The sequence below is a fragment of the Crinia signifera genome, chromosome 11 (assembly GCF_055691185.1).
Source record: "Crinia signifera chromosome 11, ASM5569118v1, whole genome shotgun sequence".
Classification (NCBI taxonomy): Eukaryota; Metazoa; Chordata; class Amphibia; order Anura; family Myobatrachidae; genus Crinia; species Crinia signifera.
Window position 1 is genome coordinate 31,954,469 of NC_139227.1, and position 18,788 is coordinate 31,973,256.

The 18,788-nt window shown below is 45.1% G+C and overlaps 1 protein-coding gene across 5 annotated transcripts in view; it reads right to left on the reverse strand.

Annotated features, from left to right (window-relative positions):
• Positions 1-242: 242 nt before the first annotated feature.
• OSGIN1 (oxidative stress induced growth inhibitor 1) overlaps positions 243-18,788 on the reverse strand; it is a 101,682-nt gene continuing 83,136 nt past the window's right edge. For all 5 annotated transcript variants that reach the window (XM_083163981.1, XM_083163982.1, XM_083163978.1 and 2 more), the window contains 5 exons: positions 6,979-7,070; positions 5,602-5,738; positions 5,060-5,251; positions 3,841-3,932; positions 243-2,860 (listed from right to left, as the gene is read on the reverse strand). In XM_083163981.1, coding sequence (XP_083020107.1) covers positions 1,903-2,860; positions 3,841-3,932; positions 5,060-5,251; positions 5,602-5,738; positions 6,979-7,042 — 1,443 coding nt within the window. In that variant the 5' untranslated portion in view covers positions 7,043-7,070 and the 3' untranslated portion in view covers positions 243-1,902. The remainder of the gene's footprint in view (positions 2,861-3,840; positions 3,933-5,059; positions 5,252-5,601; positions 5,739-6,978; positions 7,071-18,788) is intronic.

Below are 18,788 nucleotides of genomic sequence, written 5' to 3' on the forward strand. Positions count from 1 at the left end.
CTATGTGGCCATGCTGAAACTGATGCAAGGCATGCTGGGATGTGTAGTTCATCAACATGTGGAGGGCCGGTGTTGCCCAGTCCTGTGATAGACGCTTCCCACTTGTCACATGATCCATTGTTTTCTTCCCCCCCCCCCCCCCACACACACACAAAAAGGATAATTCGCCTTTTTTTATTATTATTTTATTAAATGATTTTCAATATAGAAAGCATTTATATCACTTTGTAAAAAATGTTATTTATAAATGTTTATTTACAAGTATAAAAAAATATTAAAATACAACAAATATAAAAAAAAACATTAATATTATGTATAAAAATATATTAGCAGTTTCACATTTTTATATATTATTTAGGGAAAAACAAACAAACCATTTGCATTGAATCCAGCAATTCATCAAGTTTAACTTCAATCATTCTGTTTTGTATGTAAAGTCTATGTAAAGTCCCCATAAGGATTTCCTCTTTCTCACGAAGATTCGAGAAGCCCGTTGTCAGGATAAGGCTTTGTACTCACCCAGGCAATGTACAGTATATACAAAGTGCAATATCTCACGTTCTATTAAGCTTGTTACACATTTATATTTTAACCCTAATGGGGCCTACACACGTAGTGATTTAGAGGCATTTTCTAGAGTCCGCTAAGAAAATACCCGTATATCGCTCTGTGTGTAGGGGGCAATGTTCTCAGTGGAGCCCTGATAGATCGCTCAGCTGACAGTGCTGATATATCGCTGTGTGCCGAGTGATCTTGCTGAGCGTTCTAGCATCTCTCAGAATGCTCAGCATATCGCTCCGTGTGTAGGCCCCTTAACAAATTTCCATATCATCTTAGATAATCATAATCCTGTTTTTTAGTTGGGTAGCCATACATATATGTGAAGACAAACAAAATATTATATTGTCTTTAGTGCAGGAGAAGGAAGAACGTATATTATGTATTGAAAGAGGATCTATGCACTAAGTATATTTGTACATACAACGGCCCTTTTCATAAACACAGGGCCTTATTCAGAGTTGCAAGCGAAGCAGAAAGGCACACACAGCTGCACTGCAGGTGAGGCTGGTATAATATGTGCAGAGAGGTTTATATTTGGGTAGGTTATCATTTTTCTGTGCAGGGTAAATACTGGCTACTTTTGCATGTTGCCCACAAATGTTTGACAGCTTTATTTTTGCACTGCAATTTACTGTAGGTTTCAGTTTGAACACTCTCAAATTGCTGATGCAATATGTCTGAAAACGATGCCGTTAAGAGACATACCGATGACCCAGCTATATGTCGCACGTTTAATTGAACACCCAATGTATCATCCAGTGTGTACGCAGCTTAACTCTCTTCATGTTATATCTGCCCCACCTGCAGTACAGCATGGTTTTACTCATTTGTATGCTTTGTTGCAACTGAATCAGGCCCATGCTTTGTATATTGGTAACTGCCACAAATCCACACATCAGAAATGGCAGATTATGTACATACAAACCACTCATCAGAAAGCCTAGTGGGTAAATGTAACAGTCTGCCACTTACAGACATCTGCGAGATCCCGACGAGCCTGGGCAATCTTATTAAGTGGTTGCTTGGTTTAGCCTTTTTAAATGATTGCCCCTTTAAAACATGTTCCAGACCCGCAGGTGTCCTGCTGACACCTGCAAGTTGCAGGCTATTGCCTTTACTCCCTAGGTCTTCCTCAAAGGGCTGCATGGAGGACTGCACAGTTGGGGTGGCCTCACTGAGCAGGACAGCCTGGGGGTGGGTGAAGCACCCGTTACGGTACTGCTTCCTTGGAGATGGAATGATGCCAAAATATATTTGCTATTGTCAAGTTGGCGGAGATATCCCATCTGTATCATGAAGGTCTAGGATACTTCTATAAGATACTACGGTAGGTTACATTCGTTATGGAGGCTTCTTCTGAGATTTTAGCAGTGAGCTGGCAACAGCCAAAGCTCCTCCTTGAACAAAGCGTACAAAATAGTCACCGGCTAGAGGCCCAACTGCATAAAGTCCCTTTTCTTGAACGCACTCATAGCTAAATGGATCAATATCAAGAGGGTTTCTTTTGGAGCTAACCGGGTGTTGATTGTCAACAGTCAGATGGGTGCCACTTTGCGGAAGAAAGGACAAGTTGGGGTTGGAACCAATTAGAACAAGAGTCATGGAGACTTTGAACGCTTTATGTTGCCCGTGCTGGTCTCTAAAGATGCACTTCTTATCATCATTGAAGCAAACCGCATGGTGCTCAGGAAAGCTGACGTAGCCCTTGTAGGGTCCACCTTGAAAGATGGATTTCTCCTTCATCATTTGATGGACTTTATGGTACTCTGGGTACATGACCTGTGGTAACTGATTGAAGATCAGTGCTGGATCATTAACGCGTCTTCTGAATGCATGGATCACAGGAATATTATAGTGGTGGGCCAGCAAGATAGCATCTGCAGCAGTCAATCCTGCCCCAATGATTAGCACTGGATCAGAGTCTTGGTCAACCCTTTTAGCTTTCACTGCCTCCTCAAGGGCAGAAATCTGGTGTGACACAAAGGGAAGATCTTCACCTTGGATACCCAACAATGATGGGCTATCGTAAGTCCCCGTAGCCAGTACCACATTCTCTGCATAGAGACAGAAGTTTTTCTTGGGGCCAGAGTCATCTTTGACAAATCCACTTACTCTGAAGAGTTTATCGGGACATAAGATCATCTCACGGTCAGGGGAATGGTCCACATCATTGCTCACTTTCACAACAGAGGTGACCACTACGCCAGACGCAAAATTGTTCTCAAGCCTTTTGTGCTTTACAAAGTACTGGTAATAGTTCAGGATGTCACCTGCCGTGGACCTGTCGTTTCTAAGGTTCCTAGAAGAAAAAAAAAATTAACATAGTTAATTAGTAAAATTTCCACAACTTCCTCCCAAATATCAGGGCTCCCCTGCATTGGAACGCCTTGCAGTCTGCTAAGTGGATCTAGTATTTACTGAGAGCCTGTTCCTATCTAGCTTTCTCTTACTACCAATCGCATGGGTACATGAGTTCAGCTCCCGTCTCACAAGATCAGCAGACGTAGCTGAACATTTTAAGGAACCTATGGTTGTGAGCTCAACCCCATCCCCCACAGATCCCATGATTACCAGTGAGTAACATACAATCCTGCCAGCTTCACCAGGAAGAGGGAATGATGCGGGAGAGCCGACTACTTTTCTGGGGATACAGGGGTCTACCCTTAAAATCAGGAGCCCCCGGCAGGCAAGTATGGCATAAATGCAGATATACAATACATCAGAAGATAATCTCTGTTGTCGGCCGATTAATATTCAAAGTAACGCTTTCTGTTTGTATTGTCTGCGTTTGTGTATAAAACAGTAAACCTGTTTGGTACGTTTTCTAGAAGAACCAGAAACGCATTGGTTAGGCTGCACCATAACAAACACATTACAATATCTATCACAGCGGTTCTCAAACTGTGGGTCCTGACTCCAAAGTGGGTCAACTTCTGTTGACTTTTTTGTTGTTGTTTTTTTAAAAACCATGGTGACCTTTTTCATATCATAAAAACATTGAATTTGATGGCAGATAAGAATCACTTGGCCCATCTAGTCTGTCGGCCTTTGGCATGTCAACCTAAAATTCCATACTTTATGTCCATGTCAACCTTTTATAGGTGTCGACCTATAGCCTGTTGAACTAAGGGTGTTGACCGAATATTGGTCAACCCAGCTACCGTACTCCTAGAGGCGTACAGGAAATCTGTGAGGGTTGGAGTGTGGCTATGTGTGAAGATGCCCATTACAGAATATAATACGGTTCATATAGTGGTATCCGGACATTCCTTTTCTTACCTTCTTTTCATTCTCATCCAGTCTTTAAAAGATAAATCTGGGAGCCCCATCCAGTCTCCACGGCTAAGAGTTATCATTGACCCCTCAATGGCCTGCAATACAAATATCAATAACGCTTGTTAGAAGTCTGTCACTAATCACAGTGTTACACTCAATCTGCAATCCTGTGTATTATAGTCTAACGTTCATTCTAGTCCCCAGCACCAGTCACACCTCGTGCAGTTCCTCTCTCTCACCTGGGGTGTCACTCTCTGCTCTCGTGCTTTTTAGCAAACTCTGGTCTGTAACTCACCGATGAGACACAGACCAAAGTGTGCTATAATCACCAGAGCATAGAGCAACATACCAGGGGTGGAGGAGGTACTGTATGCCCAAATTATATTTTTGCACCTGGCTCACCAGCCACAAGTTCCTCCACCGTCTGCGTTTGTCGCTAGTAGAGATGTGCGGGTTAAGTTTTATCCAGATTCACTCGGTTCTCAAAGCGGGATCTCATTGGCTATTGAAAACATGTGACAGCCGATAGCCAATAAGATCCTGCTTTGGGAACCGAGTAAATCCGGATTAAGCCGACGCCCAACCTCTCTAGTCGCTAGGATATACTACCAGCTAGGGATGGCCATCGTTGCCATTGCCAACGTTGGTTGACATCGATGGCAATTCTGCAACAGGCCATCGATAGTGCTAAACTATGCAATGGATGACCATCGATATTTTTACATATCAATGGTCATCCATTGTGTTTGATTGGCCTGTGGGCCAATGAAAAAACGGGGGCGGGGCTTCGCGGGTGTCAGGGGGCAGAGCTATGCTCTGTGTCCCGGCATTAAAAAAAAAAAAAAAAAAAAGGCAAAACATTGTTTTGCTGTTCCATCGATGGAGGGAAACTATCTGGTTCTCCCCCATCGATTGCAAAACTATTCGACATCGGCCATGAACCATCGATGATTTCATATCATCGATGGTCGATGGCCATCCCTACTACCAGCTCACGACATGAACTAATGATATGTTGTAACTTGTTCCATGTGGTTCCGCAGTTTTATACAGCTAGTGGTAGTGGGTATAGTGGTTCTCTGTACACAAATCTCTGCTTTGAATCCATGTTGATCCCTACAATAACCACCTACTGTTTCACCTCTACGGACCTGCATCCCACATGCTACTGTATGTTATTGGTTGAGCACACAATAAATTGTTCTCTGTGGAAGATACTTACATTCCATGCCCCCCCTATTGGTCCATGTCCCAGCACCAGGTGGGGAATGGCTCGTTCCGGTCTCAAAGTCCAGCTCAATACAGAATCCACATCTCCAATAAAGTCAGTGTCTGGTCTGAGCAGCGTATCAAACAGGAGAGCAGCTGGGCTGTGGGAGCGACCCTCCAAACCCTCGGATAGGTACTCCAAATCCTATGAAATAAATAATACACATAACCGTGAGACTCTCTGGCATTATGTAATGGTGGTGCTAAGCTAGACTCTACTGGCTTTGTCCCTGATGCTTTCTTAATCGCCCATGGATTTAATTGTGCACTTCCAAGTAGGTAGCTGTGCGGTCTACAACTGTGAAAGCCTGAAGCACAGTAGGCGGCTAGTTCTGAGGGCCATATTAACGTATAGGCAAACTGGGCAGCTGCCCATGGCCCTGCGAGTCTAGAGAGCTTCAAGCAAGGGCTGCACATTATATCTCAACAATGAGTCTGTGATTGGCTGCAGAACATGACCATAAGGTTCTGTGTGAGCCACAGGCATCTGCTAACCTGCTGTGTGATCGGAACCTCAGGGAACTCTTCCAGCTTGCGTTGCAATATGGGGTTGGGATGTACAGCTCCTTCTTTCACATATGGAGTATAACCGGACAACAGGTACGATAGGCAGATCCCTGACGGGCCATTACCTGCAAGAAGGGAAACCATTCATGAATCGCTCTTGAGCTTCTAGGCTGCATAGAACTATATTATTTGCAAAGGAAGAAACTCTAAACTAAAAACGTCTATTTCCAGATAAAAGCTGTAAATGCAAAATATATTTCCCATACAGATATGACTTTTAGAATGTCAGGCTTTACCTTACACACCTGAAGCACCCAACACATTAGGATACAGTCTCTGCAGATAATGGCCTGTAGCAATAGCAACCATTCAGCTTATGCAATAGAGAAATGATAGATAGAATGTGATTACCATGGACAACATCACCTCTTTTTATTTTCAGACGTGTCAATAAATTGACCTATAACAGTTTAGACTGCAGTCTGTTAAGCTGCTGTGATATCATGGGCTCGTAAATGTATATGAATTCACCAATCAAAATGAATAATTAGAACATGGGCCACCGCTGAACAGGAAATGGCAGATCTCGGCTAATTACATGTCTGAAAAGTCTGACCACCCCTGCCCTAGATTTATTTAATTTCAAGGCCCCCCTAAACCAAACCTGTCCTATTAGGAAATTGTGTAGTCATAATTAAGTTAATAATTATAATAATTTAAAAAAGTCAATTGTGGCTATGTGGTGGTGGTGGACACACAATTTATGATTGACAGCCACCACCTCGGATTTGCCAATCACATGGACCATACAATGAACAGTGGTCTACTCCTAGTCCCAACCAGCCCATGGTTCCGCTGCACTGCACCGCTGAGATGAACACTTCCTTGCTATGATTATCTGCGGCACAAAAAGTCCTGCAAACACTTGGATCTAGATCCGGCGCTACAGAATACCTAAAGCCGTGAGCAGGCACACTGGTGCACTCCAGAGTTTATAGCAGCATAGGAGTGTATGGCTACTCAGGGAATATGCTGGGACTTAATAGATGTTTATTCTCCACATCTCTGCCAAGAAGATACTGTTGAATACGTAATAGTAATAAACCGTTGCTCTGCTAGAGAGAACCAGCCGGTCTACCTCCCAAACAGACTGGCAGTGACATGATCAGGAATGGGCATGCTTGGCTTACGTAATGCCATGCAGGTTGTAACTTGTTCCTATGTGTATATAAAGCGGAGATCAGGCCAAGATGTACTGGATGATGAGGGGTTAATAGAGGACAAATATATACTTATAATAATACAGCAGCATTGTGTAGGTTTGTGCATAGCGAGCAGCCACCCTTTGCAGTAATACAGACTTACCTATAATAACCACAGGCAGGGGCGAGAGCTCACTTGTAGTATATTCCTCTAACGGCACAGACATCCTGCTCTCTTCGCTCAATCCAAAGTATCTGCAATATAAAAAGGTTTCAGTTATTTATATGTAGGATGCAGGATCTGCCGTTACCATCACAATTAGTGATCATTCTAGCACCCTGCATCCTTCGAAACCCGTGCAGTTCCTGTTCCCTGACTGGGGTGTCGCTCTCTGCTGTGCTGCTTCTAGCACAGGTCTGGTCTGCATATCAGTGCTGAAATACAGGCCAGTCTGTGCTAGAAGCACCACAGCAGAGAGTGACACCTCGGACATGGAAGGGGAAATGCTTGGGTTTTGAAAGATGAAGAAACACTTACAATACAGGATACAATAAAATCCCGAAAAGCTTAAGTCCAGCAGTATAGCACTTTGCTTGTAGCATGCCGGTACAGTACAGGGTTTTGTACAGCATACAGTATGATAAGTAACGAGCATCTGTTCCCCCAGCCATGTGTTCTGCAATGATACAGTAGGTGTGTGAGGAACGCTGCAGTCCAGCTGTTGCTGCATAGCTCCCCTTGCAGCAGGGGCAAATATGAAGCGGTAGAGTAACTTAGGCCAGGCATATCCAAACTATGGCCCTCCAGCTGTTGTGAAACTGCAAGTCCCATCATGCCTTGCCACAGTTTTGCTATTAGGGAATACTAAAACTATAATCAAGGCATGCTGGGATGTGTAGTTTCACAACAGCTGGAGGGCCATAGTTTGGACATGCCTGACTTAGGCTGTCAGATGGGATTCAGGAATAGAACCTGTAATGCTATAGGGTGCGTTATTATCTCTATGCTTTACACTGCGGGCGGGAATTCACAGAACACTGCGGGCAGGGCATTCCTAGAACAAGCATCCTTTCCAGCGCCTACAGGTGTTCCCTGAATACATTGTATAATGAAGCATGGGTTTATAGCTGGCAATGAGTAGGCTTTGGTACCTGAGATTTGGGTGCGATGTGATCTCTCCTCACTGGTAGTACAAATTGTACAGTCTCTGGCAGCTCACCTCAGATCAACTATGACAGCGGCTCCCAAACTCATGGTGCCATAACATACCTGCACACCGTGCCAATATTTGCAGGACAGTCCCGCTTTTTTGGTAATGTCCTGCTGTCCTGTCTATTCCTAGTAGTGAATAGATGCTGTATGCATACACACAGCATCTTACATATCTCCCAACTGTCCCGCATACCGCGGGAATGTCCCGGTTTTTGGGAACGTTCCTGCGTCCCTCCCGGGGCAGTGTCCCGCAGTGGGGGGCAGTTGGGATTCCCCTCTGCAATCTGGTGAATAGATGCTGTGCGCATGCGCACAGCATCTATTCCTGCTGCAGATAGGCTGGGGGCTGGTCAGCAGCTTACAGAGCCGCTGGTCAGGCCCCCAGAGTGGCGAAAACAGGGGCATGACCTCACAAGAATGATGCAATTTTTAGGTCACGCCCCCTTGCAATAAGCCACACCCCATGTTTTCTGGACAGAAAAGTTGGGAGGTATGCATCTATCCACAGGAGACAGAGGGACAGGGGAATGGCCAGCAACTCACATTGTGCTGGGCATACCCTCATAGTACTGAAAAAGCGGCGTGGCTCACAGCCGTGGCTTTCCCCTGAAGACAGACCCATTCTGTCCAGGACACACTCCACTTTTGGGTGGTCAAACACAGTGGTGGCTCCAGATGTGGGGCCGCAGTGCAGTTCAAATTTCAAAAAAGGAAGCACCACCCACTGCCACCAACTGCCATTCCAATCTGACTCAATGGCAGTTAAGTCTGGCTCCCCTATTTGAATTTTGAACTGAGCTGCAGTCCCACTGCTGGAGCCACCTCCAATTTTTTTCTTTTTAACAATGTCGGTCATTTTGGTGTTTCTGATCAATATAATTTAAAATATCACTCACTGTGTTTGATACTAACGATGCACGCTCCCATGGGACATTAATGACCCCTTCACCCCCCAGTCGTCTGTGCATGCAGCTCAATTGACATATCGACTGCATGCTCAGTGGGGGGACCTTGTGACATCACTGAACGATATCATTATCTGTATCATTCAGTGTGTATATCGTTTGTCCAGGTGCACCACTGATATCCTTAATGATATCAGGGGTGCCGCGAGTCACCTAGTGTGTGTATGCGCACCTTTAGAGTATCAGCAGATTTTTTATGGCACCCATGTCTGATTGAGAAATGTATCAAAATCATAAATATTTTCAATTGGTCCTGGACCACCAATCCTGCCCGGCAGTGCCCAGTCCCTGAACTATGACATAAATATGGAGAGTAAAAGCAATGACATGTAGTATAAGTATCTGGTTCTCTATAGTCCATTCTCTGTCAGGAGAATCTGCGTATAATTACCTCCGATACAGTCCCAGAGAGGAAAATAAATATGTTGATCGTATAATAACATTCCAGCACAAAGTCGTTGGAAGGCGCTAGCCCTACATAGTTTGTTTTCTGCTATCCAGTAGCTGGGCCTGGGGATTTGTAATGAATGAGGCCACTGATAAGAAGAAGCCATCGCACCCCACCCAGCTTGCTGCACAGTTCTCTTCCTTATCTCATATTAGACCCAACAGCATCATATCAGTATTAACAACATTTGCGGGTACATTACTTCATAAGCCCTAACAGGGCATACAGGAAAAATCGTTACTTGTGTAGTTTCACGGCGCCAGCATGGCGCCGTGCGTCTGAGTCCCTTTGCGGGGCTCGCTTTGCTCACCCACGCTGCGGGCTCGGTGGCTCTCTACGCTCGCCACGCTATCTAAAATCAACTCCATGCCAACGTGGATAGTGGGGGTATGAACTATCCACGTTGGCATGGAGTTAAGTTACTTTATTTTAGATAGTTTGGCGAGCGTACAACCCGGAAGTAGCACAGCGCCATGAAACTACACAAGAACCGAAAAATCTCGTAACACTACATTTGTCAGCGGGGATATACATGAAGCTGAGAACACACTAGACCAGGCATACCTCCCAACATGACCCTCTCCAGGAGGTACACAATGCTCTGTTTCTGGACTTCCCTCTTAATGTGTGATTTCCATCACCTGTGTTGAAACACCTTTCTCATCAATTAACCTGTTCACAGGTGTTGGCAATCCTACATTAAGAGGGAAGTCCAGGAACAGAGCGATGTGTCCCTCCTGGAAAGGGTCATGTTGGGAGGTATGGACCAGGGGTTCTCAAACCCGGTCCACTGGTCCCCGCACAGTTCATGTTTTTACCAGATCACCCGGCAGGTGCACAGGTGTACTCATTGACACATTTTAAAAGAGCCACAGGTGGAGCTAATTATTTCACTTGATTCTGTGAGGAGACCTGCAAAACATGCACTTTGTGGGTCCCGAGGACCGAGTTTGAGAACCTATGCACTAAATGATGTGTCGTCCGATCCGGCAGATTGCTTCAACATATTGGGGACATCGTCCAGATCAGCAATTCCCAACCACGGTCCTCAAGGCACACCAACAGTGCAGGTTTTGTAGATATCCAGGCTTGAGCACAGGTGACTTAATTAGTATCTGAGGGATTCTGATTAAACCACCTGTGCTGAAGCCTGGATATCACTATAACCTGCACTGTTGGTGTGCCTTGAGGACCGTGGTTGGGAATGCCTGGTCTAGATCAGTGGTTCTCAACCTCTGTCCTCAAGGACCCCCAGCAGTGCACGTTTTCCAGGTCTCCTGGCAGTTGCACAGGTGCACTAGGGTTACCACCTAGTCCCTTTAATTCCGGACACATATTAATTACACAGGTTCTGTGGCTGGCTGACTTCAAGACTCCACTTCACCTGATTTTAAACTGCCACAGAACCTGTGTAATTAACATGTGTCCGGAATTAAAGGGACTAGGTGGTAACCCTAAGGTGCACTCATTATTCACTAACACAATTTAAAAGATCACAGGTGGAGCTAATTAATTCACCTGTGATTCTGTGTGGAGACCTGGAAAATGTGCACTGTTGGGGGTCCTTGAGGTTGAGAACCACTAGTCTAGATCCCCAGCGGCTCCTAAGGGTGGTTGGTGGATTGCACACACACACAGAACGATGCGCCAATATAGCATTAGAAATATCGGGCATCGGTTGTGTTGCACAGCCGACATGACATAGCTGTAAACTATGCCGTTTACAGCTATATCAATGTTACACACTGGCCGATGGTCCATCGATATATCGGCCAGTGTGTACGTACCTTTAGGGTGCCTTGAGGACCATTTGCAACCATTGCTCTATTAAACAAGACATTCACTACAGTGAGTTATTCAGTGACAAAAATCAGTTTATTATTTCGATATAGTATTTGTGATAAGGTTGAGCCATTTGTGAAGTAAAGATAATGTTCCATTGTACACAGACACACCTCACACCTCTCCCCTCCAACCATAAATCAGGCAAATTAATGTTTGACATAGAAAATGCCTATAGATAAAATGCTCAATGTTCCTGCAAAAAATACTCTATGATGACCTTTGATGCTTCAATACAATCTTACCCAATTGTGTCTGAAAGTCCTGAACACTCCATAAAGTGGGAGATAACGTGCTAACCAATCAGCTTCTACCTGCCAGTTAATGGCTGGGTTTAAAAAATGACAGTTCGGAACCGATTCGTTTGTAGTTTCTCTTATTCCAAGCTTTGATAAAGCTCCTCCCCCAGTCATTTATTAGTGCGCTGGAATATTCCTAACTTAACTACGTAGTTACCTGTTCCATTACAATATTGCAGCATTCAACTATCTATTCCAGGGTTTCTCAAACTCGGTCCCCAGGTGCACTCATTCCTCACTGACACATTTTTAAAAGATCCACAGGTCCTCCCAACATGACCCTCTCCAGGAGGGACACATTGCTCTGTTTCTGGACTTTTCTCTTAAATTATGATTACCATCACCTGTGTTGAAGTACCTTTCTTCTCAATTAACCTGTTTAAAACAGGTGCTGGCAATCATTAATTAAGAGGAAAGTCCAGAAATAGAGCAACGTGTCCCTCCTGGAGAGGGTCATATTGGGAGGTATGCACAGGTGGAGCTAATTGTGAGCTAATTGGTGGAGATAATTGTGATTCTGCAAAACATGCACTGTGTGGGGTCCTGAGGACTGATTTTGAGAACCTGTGTTCTATTTTATACAGTTCTCAGTTAGAACTTTCCTCTTAACCAGGGGTTCTCAAGTCCAGTCCTGAAGTAACCCATCAGGTGAGGTTTTGTGGATCTCTGTAATCATACACATGTGAGGTAATCTATTTTTTCAGTTTCTATCCGACCTGCTTCCACAGACACAAAGGGCCTGATTCAGAGACCCGTCCGCTAGGGTTACCACCTAGTCCCTTTAATTCCGGACACATATTAATTACACAGGTTCTGTGGCTGGCTGACTTCAAGACTCCACTTCACCTGATTTTAAACTGCCACAGAACCTGTGTAATTAACATGTGTCTGGAATTAAAGGTCCTAGGTGGTAACCCTACCGTCCGCTAAGCTGCGTGTAATCGCCATGTGAGGGTACGTGGTAAACTTAGACGGTGCCCATGTCGACTGTGTCGACAGTTGGGACCAAAAGATGAGACACATGTCGACCTTCCCATTGTCGACCTAATGCTTGTGTCGACCTTCCAAACCTGTCGACCTTTTTCAGGTGTCAACCTACTGTCGACTTTCAGTGGTTGATCTAATGCATGTCAACATCATGCAGTCGAACCTATGACCCATGCCCCTGGTAACAAATGCCATTTACTCTGCCTCTGAGAGCCGAGTTTTACACCTTTGCACCATCTGAGGTAATGGAGTCTTTGCTCAAATATATAAAGAAAAAGGAAATCAAATGAATTTGAAAGGGGTTGCAAATAGTTAAACAAGTTTCTAAAAATAATTCTGGGCCTCACAAAAAATGTTAATAGGAATCAGTAGCTCAAAAAGGTAGCTGCACCTGAGGTAAAAGTCGCATACCTGACACACAATGCGGCTATTGGTTCCTCTGTGTATTACTGGGTCCTGTTAGTGCGGTTTGACTGCATTTGCCAAGTCCTCCCATTATAAGCTGATCGATCAGATCACAGACCAAACCAAATTGAGGCGGTACAGCTTCAGGCCACAACATGGGAACAGGCCCATCAACATAAAAACTGTAATTCTAGGTTTTTTTATTTATTTAAATTATGCCTTTTTTTCTACTTTTTATGTATTTATGGAGACAATCAAGCTTCTTTTGGCTCTGGCCACACCCACGCATCATTGGTCACACCTATGCATCACTGGCCACACCCACACATCACTGGTCACAGCTCCTCCCCTTCTAAGTAAAGGACCTTGATCATTTTCAGCGTTCCCCCCTTTTGTGGTCGCAATTCTGACCACCAACATCCCAGGACTCTATAGACTATACAGTCATTGTCAAAACTCTGCAGCCTACACACATGGGTATGTTTTTCTGTCTGTGGGAGGAAAAATTTTGGTACTTGTTTCCTAGCACGGCCACACCGATTTACATCGGGGTGGTCGTGTCGGAAAAATCGCGTCGATCGCATCGCATGCGATTTGGTCGCATGCGATGCGATCGACGCGACCGACCCGATTTTTTGATTGAATGAAATGTAAATTGGGTCCCTGGGACCCGATTTTACATTGGATTCAATGTAAAATATTCCCAACCCCCCCAAATTTAACGGCGTAAACCCCACCCCACGATAGACGCCAACCCGAAGCGTGGCGAGCGCAGCGAGCCCGCGAGGGGCGGCGGTGCGCGTCCTCCGACCTTTTCATTCCCCTACTATCCACGTCGGCGTGGAGTTGAGAATAGAATAGTGTGGCGAGCGCAGCGAGCCCGAAGCGTGGCGAGGGGACGCGTATACCTGTGAAGTTATACGCGTCCCCTCGCCACGCTTCGGGCTCGGTGGCTCGCCACACTATTCTATTCTCAACTCCACGCCGACGTGGATAGTAGGGGAATGAAAAGGTCGGAGGACGCGCACCGCCGCCCCTCGCGGGCTCGCTGCGCTCGCCACGCTTCGGGTTGGCGTCTATCGTGGGGTGACGACGGGGACATCTATAATGTGAAATGGGTCATATTGGCCCATTTCACATTTTTCACATTTTCTCACGATTTCAATGTTACAAAATATTTTAACATTGAAGCCTATGGAAAAATCGGGGGCATCGCGTCGGTCACGTCGGGACCAATGTTAATGGTCCCGACCGACGCGATGCCCCCGATATTGTGTCTTAGCCGGCAAAATGGACCTGATTTCAAAGGAAATCGGGTCCATCGTGTGGATCGTGTACCTTAACTTAAAGGTACACGATCCACAAGATTGTGGCCGTGCTAGGAAACAAGTACCAAAATTTTAACACCTGGAGAAAGCCCATGGGAACATGCAAACGCCACACAGATAGGGTAGAGCTTGTAGCGCCTTATAAATAAACGTACTACTACTACTACTACTACTTTGACCCAAATTTTGATTTTAAAACATCAAATCATTTAAAAGGCAAAACCAGGACTGTACCTGCACCTCAGATACCAGTACGCAGGCCCAATATTTGTATGTGAGATTGTTTAACTTGTAAACACACAACAGTATGCCACACCAGTGTACACTTATTATGACAAACAATGCTAATAATGGCATATCATGTGACTGCCCAAAGCTTGGCACCGTAACCCCTGATGTTTTCCTTTTTATCAATTGGTTGTTAAAAGGTGCAAAAATCCAGGCTGCGTCTCAGAGATAGCCGGTATCAGTATACGGTTACTGCGCACCTCAGCCGCCGTATACTGTACTGTATGTTTGTTTCCCCTTTATCAATGATTAGTGGGCACACATAAGTACAGCCGCACCCCGTCACATGACTGTGCTCGCACGTGTTCTAAAGGACTTTGGTGAGTTTGTAAATAATGTCTACGGGTATGTGTGCAGAAAGTGCACGTTCAGTAGTTATTCACACCCAGCCATACTTTTTTCACATAGGGCCTGATTCAGGTTGGATGAGGCCCGGACCAATGGTGTGGCTCGTATGCGCATAGGCCAATATACGCATGTTCAGGGCCGCTGTATGGACGCCTTTGGCGACTATCACACTCGCAAAGGAGTGCGGACAGGAGGCTGGCACATGAGGACGCCCACTATCTGCTGGTGGGTGCACCCAGAAAACCGTGCATCCCCATGCAAACGCAGGCATGGCAAAGCCTACTGACGTCGCATGTTTGCCCATCTCCAGCCAAGATACAAGTCAGATCAGACTGACTTTTATCTGCGTGTTGACGAAGAATCATTCAGTGGTCGGTGACCATCGAAGTATTTATCGCCTGTACAGCCGCATCCAAATAGATGTGTCAGCAAACACCCCCATTCGCTTGGCATAGGGATGTGGGCGTTCGCCTGGCAGGCGTCGTTTATCCGCTCAGTAAGCAGAGAATTTACGCTGCTTACCGAGCCAACCTGAATGACCCCCTTAGTTTGTTAATAAAAGTTACGTGCGTGCAACAACTCAGCACCCTGCTACCTAGATCAGGCATGTGCATTATAATTATACATTATGTTGTATAGGGCATGGTGCCAGAACTCGGGGCGTGGGGAATTTACGTGTTTTATTTAATTCTGAAATATGGCACCAGTTTTTTTTCCCCATTACTGGAACTAGTCATTAAAATGAACACACCGTGTAATAAGCCCAATTTAGGTCATTTACAGAAGCAGCTGACGCGCCGACGTCAGGGAGGAACCAGTTAGCACATATAAGCAGGCATGCTATGACCTAATATACCTGCTGGCTACTTCCTCCAGGGATTGACTAGTGCTGTGCATCACCTGGGACTCTGCATAAAGATTTGCATACTCCTTCTAAGCTCGCCTCTTACTACCCAATGGGAGACTGGCGGCAAACTTAGACTCGATGATTTAAGGAGCCTACACACGTAAAGATTTTGCTGAGCGATTCGAGCGATGCTAGACTGCTCATCAAGATTGCTCAGCATACAGTGTTGCACAGCGATGTGTACAAAGCGCACAGTGATCTGTCAGGGCCTGATGGGTGATCTATCTAGATAAAAAACCCATGTCGACCTCGCGACCTGTTGACCTGACCCATTCCGACCTAACGCATTTATCGACCTAAACCCTTGTCGATCTAGACACCTGTCGACCTTCATCCATGTCGACCTTGTTGCCTGTCAAGTCAGGTCGACAATACGATCCACACCCATTATAAATCCCTACAGATACTTACAGGAGGCATCTTTTTTGCTACAGATGCCTCCTGCCTCATAACTGTATTAGGTGGTCAGTACTGCACGGTCGCTTCCTGCAGCTGAGCTATACCATATACCAGGATTGGGCCATTCACATAATCCCTGATCCAGTGGTGTTGGCAGTGACCGTAGTCCATCTATGCGGTAAATAAATGACAGTTCCATCTAAAGCCAAGTAACCTTCCAGCAGCAATGCTAATCCCAGTGCCACAAGAGTCATCAGTTTCAAAAAGGGCTGTGGGACTTGGGCGGTGGACCTGCCAAAGAGCCCCCATTGCAGCAGTAAGATAATAGCCAAAAACAAAATCACCAGCAGAGAGGATGTGCGGACGGAATGGGCCAGAAGTGGGAGGTCCGCCCTGGTACAGGGATCCTGTGCATGAGCTTACACTATGCTGTTCAGCTGATCTATAACGTTAGTAACAGTGACTGTGCAGTTTATACAAGTCAGTACAACACTAGCCCAGCTCTGAGCTCATCGCAGTGAGTAATAAATGCAAGTCACACCATGGGAGAATACTATGCAATCTTACAGAACACCCATTCAGTAATTGTCTACATACATTAGATGTCATTAATCTCCTTATTCAGTGGTTCTCAAACTCGGTCCTCAGGACCCCACACGGGTCACGTTTTCCAGGTCACCCGACAGGTGCACTCATTACTGGCTGACACATTTTAAAAGATCTACAGGTGGAGCTAATTATTTCACTTGACTCTGTGAGGAGACCTGCAAAACATGCACTGTGTGGGGTCCTGAGGACGGACTTTGAGAACCGGTGTCCTAATTCAGTGGTTCCCAACCCTGGTCCTCAAGTACCCCCAACAGTGCACATTTTCCAGGTCACCCGGCAGGTGCACTTATTATTCAGACACATTTTAAAAGATCCACAGGTGGAGCTAATTATTTCACCTGTGATTCTATGTGGAGACATGGAAAACGTGCACTGTTGGGGGTACTTGAGGACCAGGGTTGGGAACAACTGATCTAGATAATATGTATATGTGCAGAAACATTTTGGCATTGTAATTGGTTGCTTCATTTCGGAGTTACGTGGCAAAACGTCCACCTTCCACTTACAATGCATCACTATTGTGCTCTGGAAAATATGACCGTCAGTGAACTCACTGTGCACCTGCTGGGTGGTCTGGAAACTGTGACAGTTATTTGCAGCCACTTACTAAGAGGTGAAATGTTCCGAACAGCAAACATTTGTTAATATTATGATACAAAGATATATATATATACAATACAAAGTAAGAAGGGGCGCCAGATAGCGTACTATTGTCAAATAAAGTATAAAATGTATTATTTAAAAGTGACCTCTGTCACTAGTATATTAGCCGTACCATAAAAGTCCTCAGTGGTGGACTTAAAACCACATGGTGCAATATAATCCTCACTGGCAAATACAGGAAATGCTTTTAGGCTCTGGACCACGGGTCACTTCACAGTTACCGCTGCAAGACAGTCTCCTGCTAGCGGCACTGTTCTCAAGTTACCTCCGGCGGTCTACAGGGCAGCCAATGTAAGCTCACGTATCCTGGCTCTGGAACAGCGTCAGTCAGGCCATTTGGGGCGTGGCCAGACTGACAGAGGTCAGTTTTAAATAATAAATTTTATACTTTATTTGACAATACTACGCTATCTGGCGCCCCTTCTTACTTTGTATTGTAGATTGCCGTTGGTGTTGTCTCACGGGGACTGAGACGAAAGGAGGGAGCTGCGGTTCCTTAGATCTTGGAACCAGCGTCCAAACAGAGACTTTGTGGACTTTTAAGCAGCTGCAAATTTTGATTGAGCAGGTGTCAGCACACCAATCCAATATATATATATATATACTAGGTGATTCATCGCGCCCTCCGGGCGCTCTTCACACCGTCGTGAGGGGCTTCGCCCCATTAGAAGTGGAAATATATGTGAGTGTGAGATCTAGTGTAATTTGGTGAATAATGTTCTGAAAGTGAATTTGAGTGACAGCATAAATGTTTAGAAATGAAAGTGCATATAATTGCAAAGGGGGTGTAGTCTGTGATAGTGTTACCCTGGTCCTCAAGTACCCCTAACAGTGCACGTTTTCCAGGTCTCCACATCAACAGGTGAAATAATTAGCTCCACCTGTGGATCTTTTAAAATGTGTCTGAATAATAAGTGCACCTGCTGGGTGACCTGGGAAACGTGCACTGTTGGGGGTACTTGAGGACCAGGGTTGGGAACCACTGATCTAGAGAAACTAAAGTATTTATAACTATAAAAATCTTCTGTCACAGAATTTTTTTGCATTTTGTCGGAATGCAATTTAATTAAGATTTCTGCACCCGGGGGTTTCTTGCTTTTTTTTTAATTACATTACCACACTACATCTCTCTATGCAATTATACCCTATTTGTTCATATGACAAAAAGGTCCCATTTTTGCATGAAAACACATAAGATCGGCAAAAAAAGTGGCAAACTTTTGCATCCACAATCAGGATTTCACCTGTTTGAGGCAGGCGAAACAAAATCCC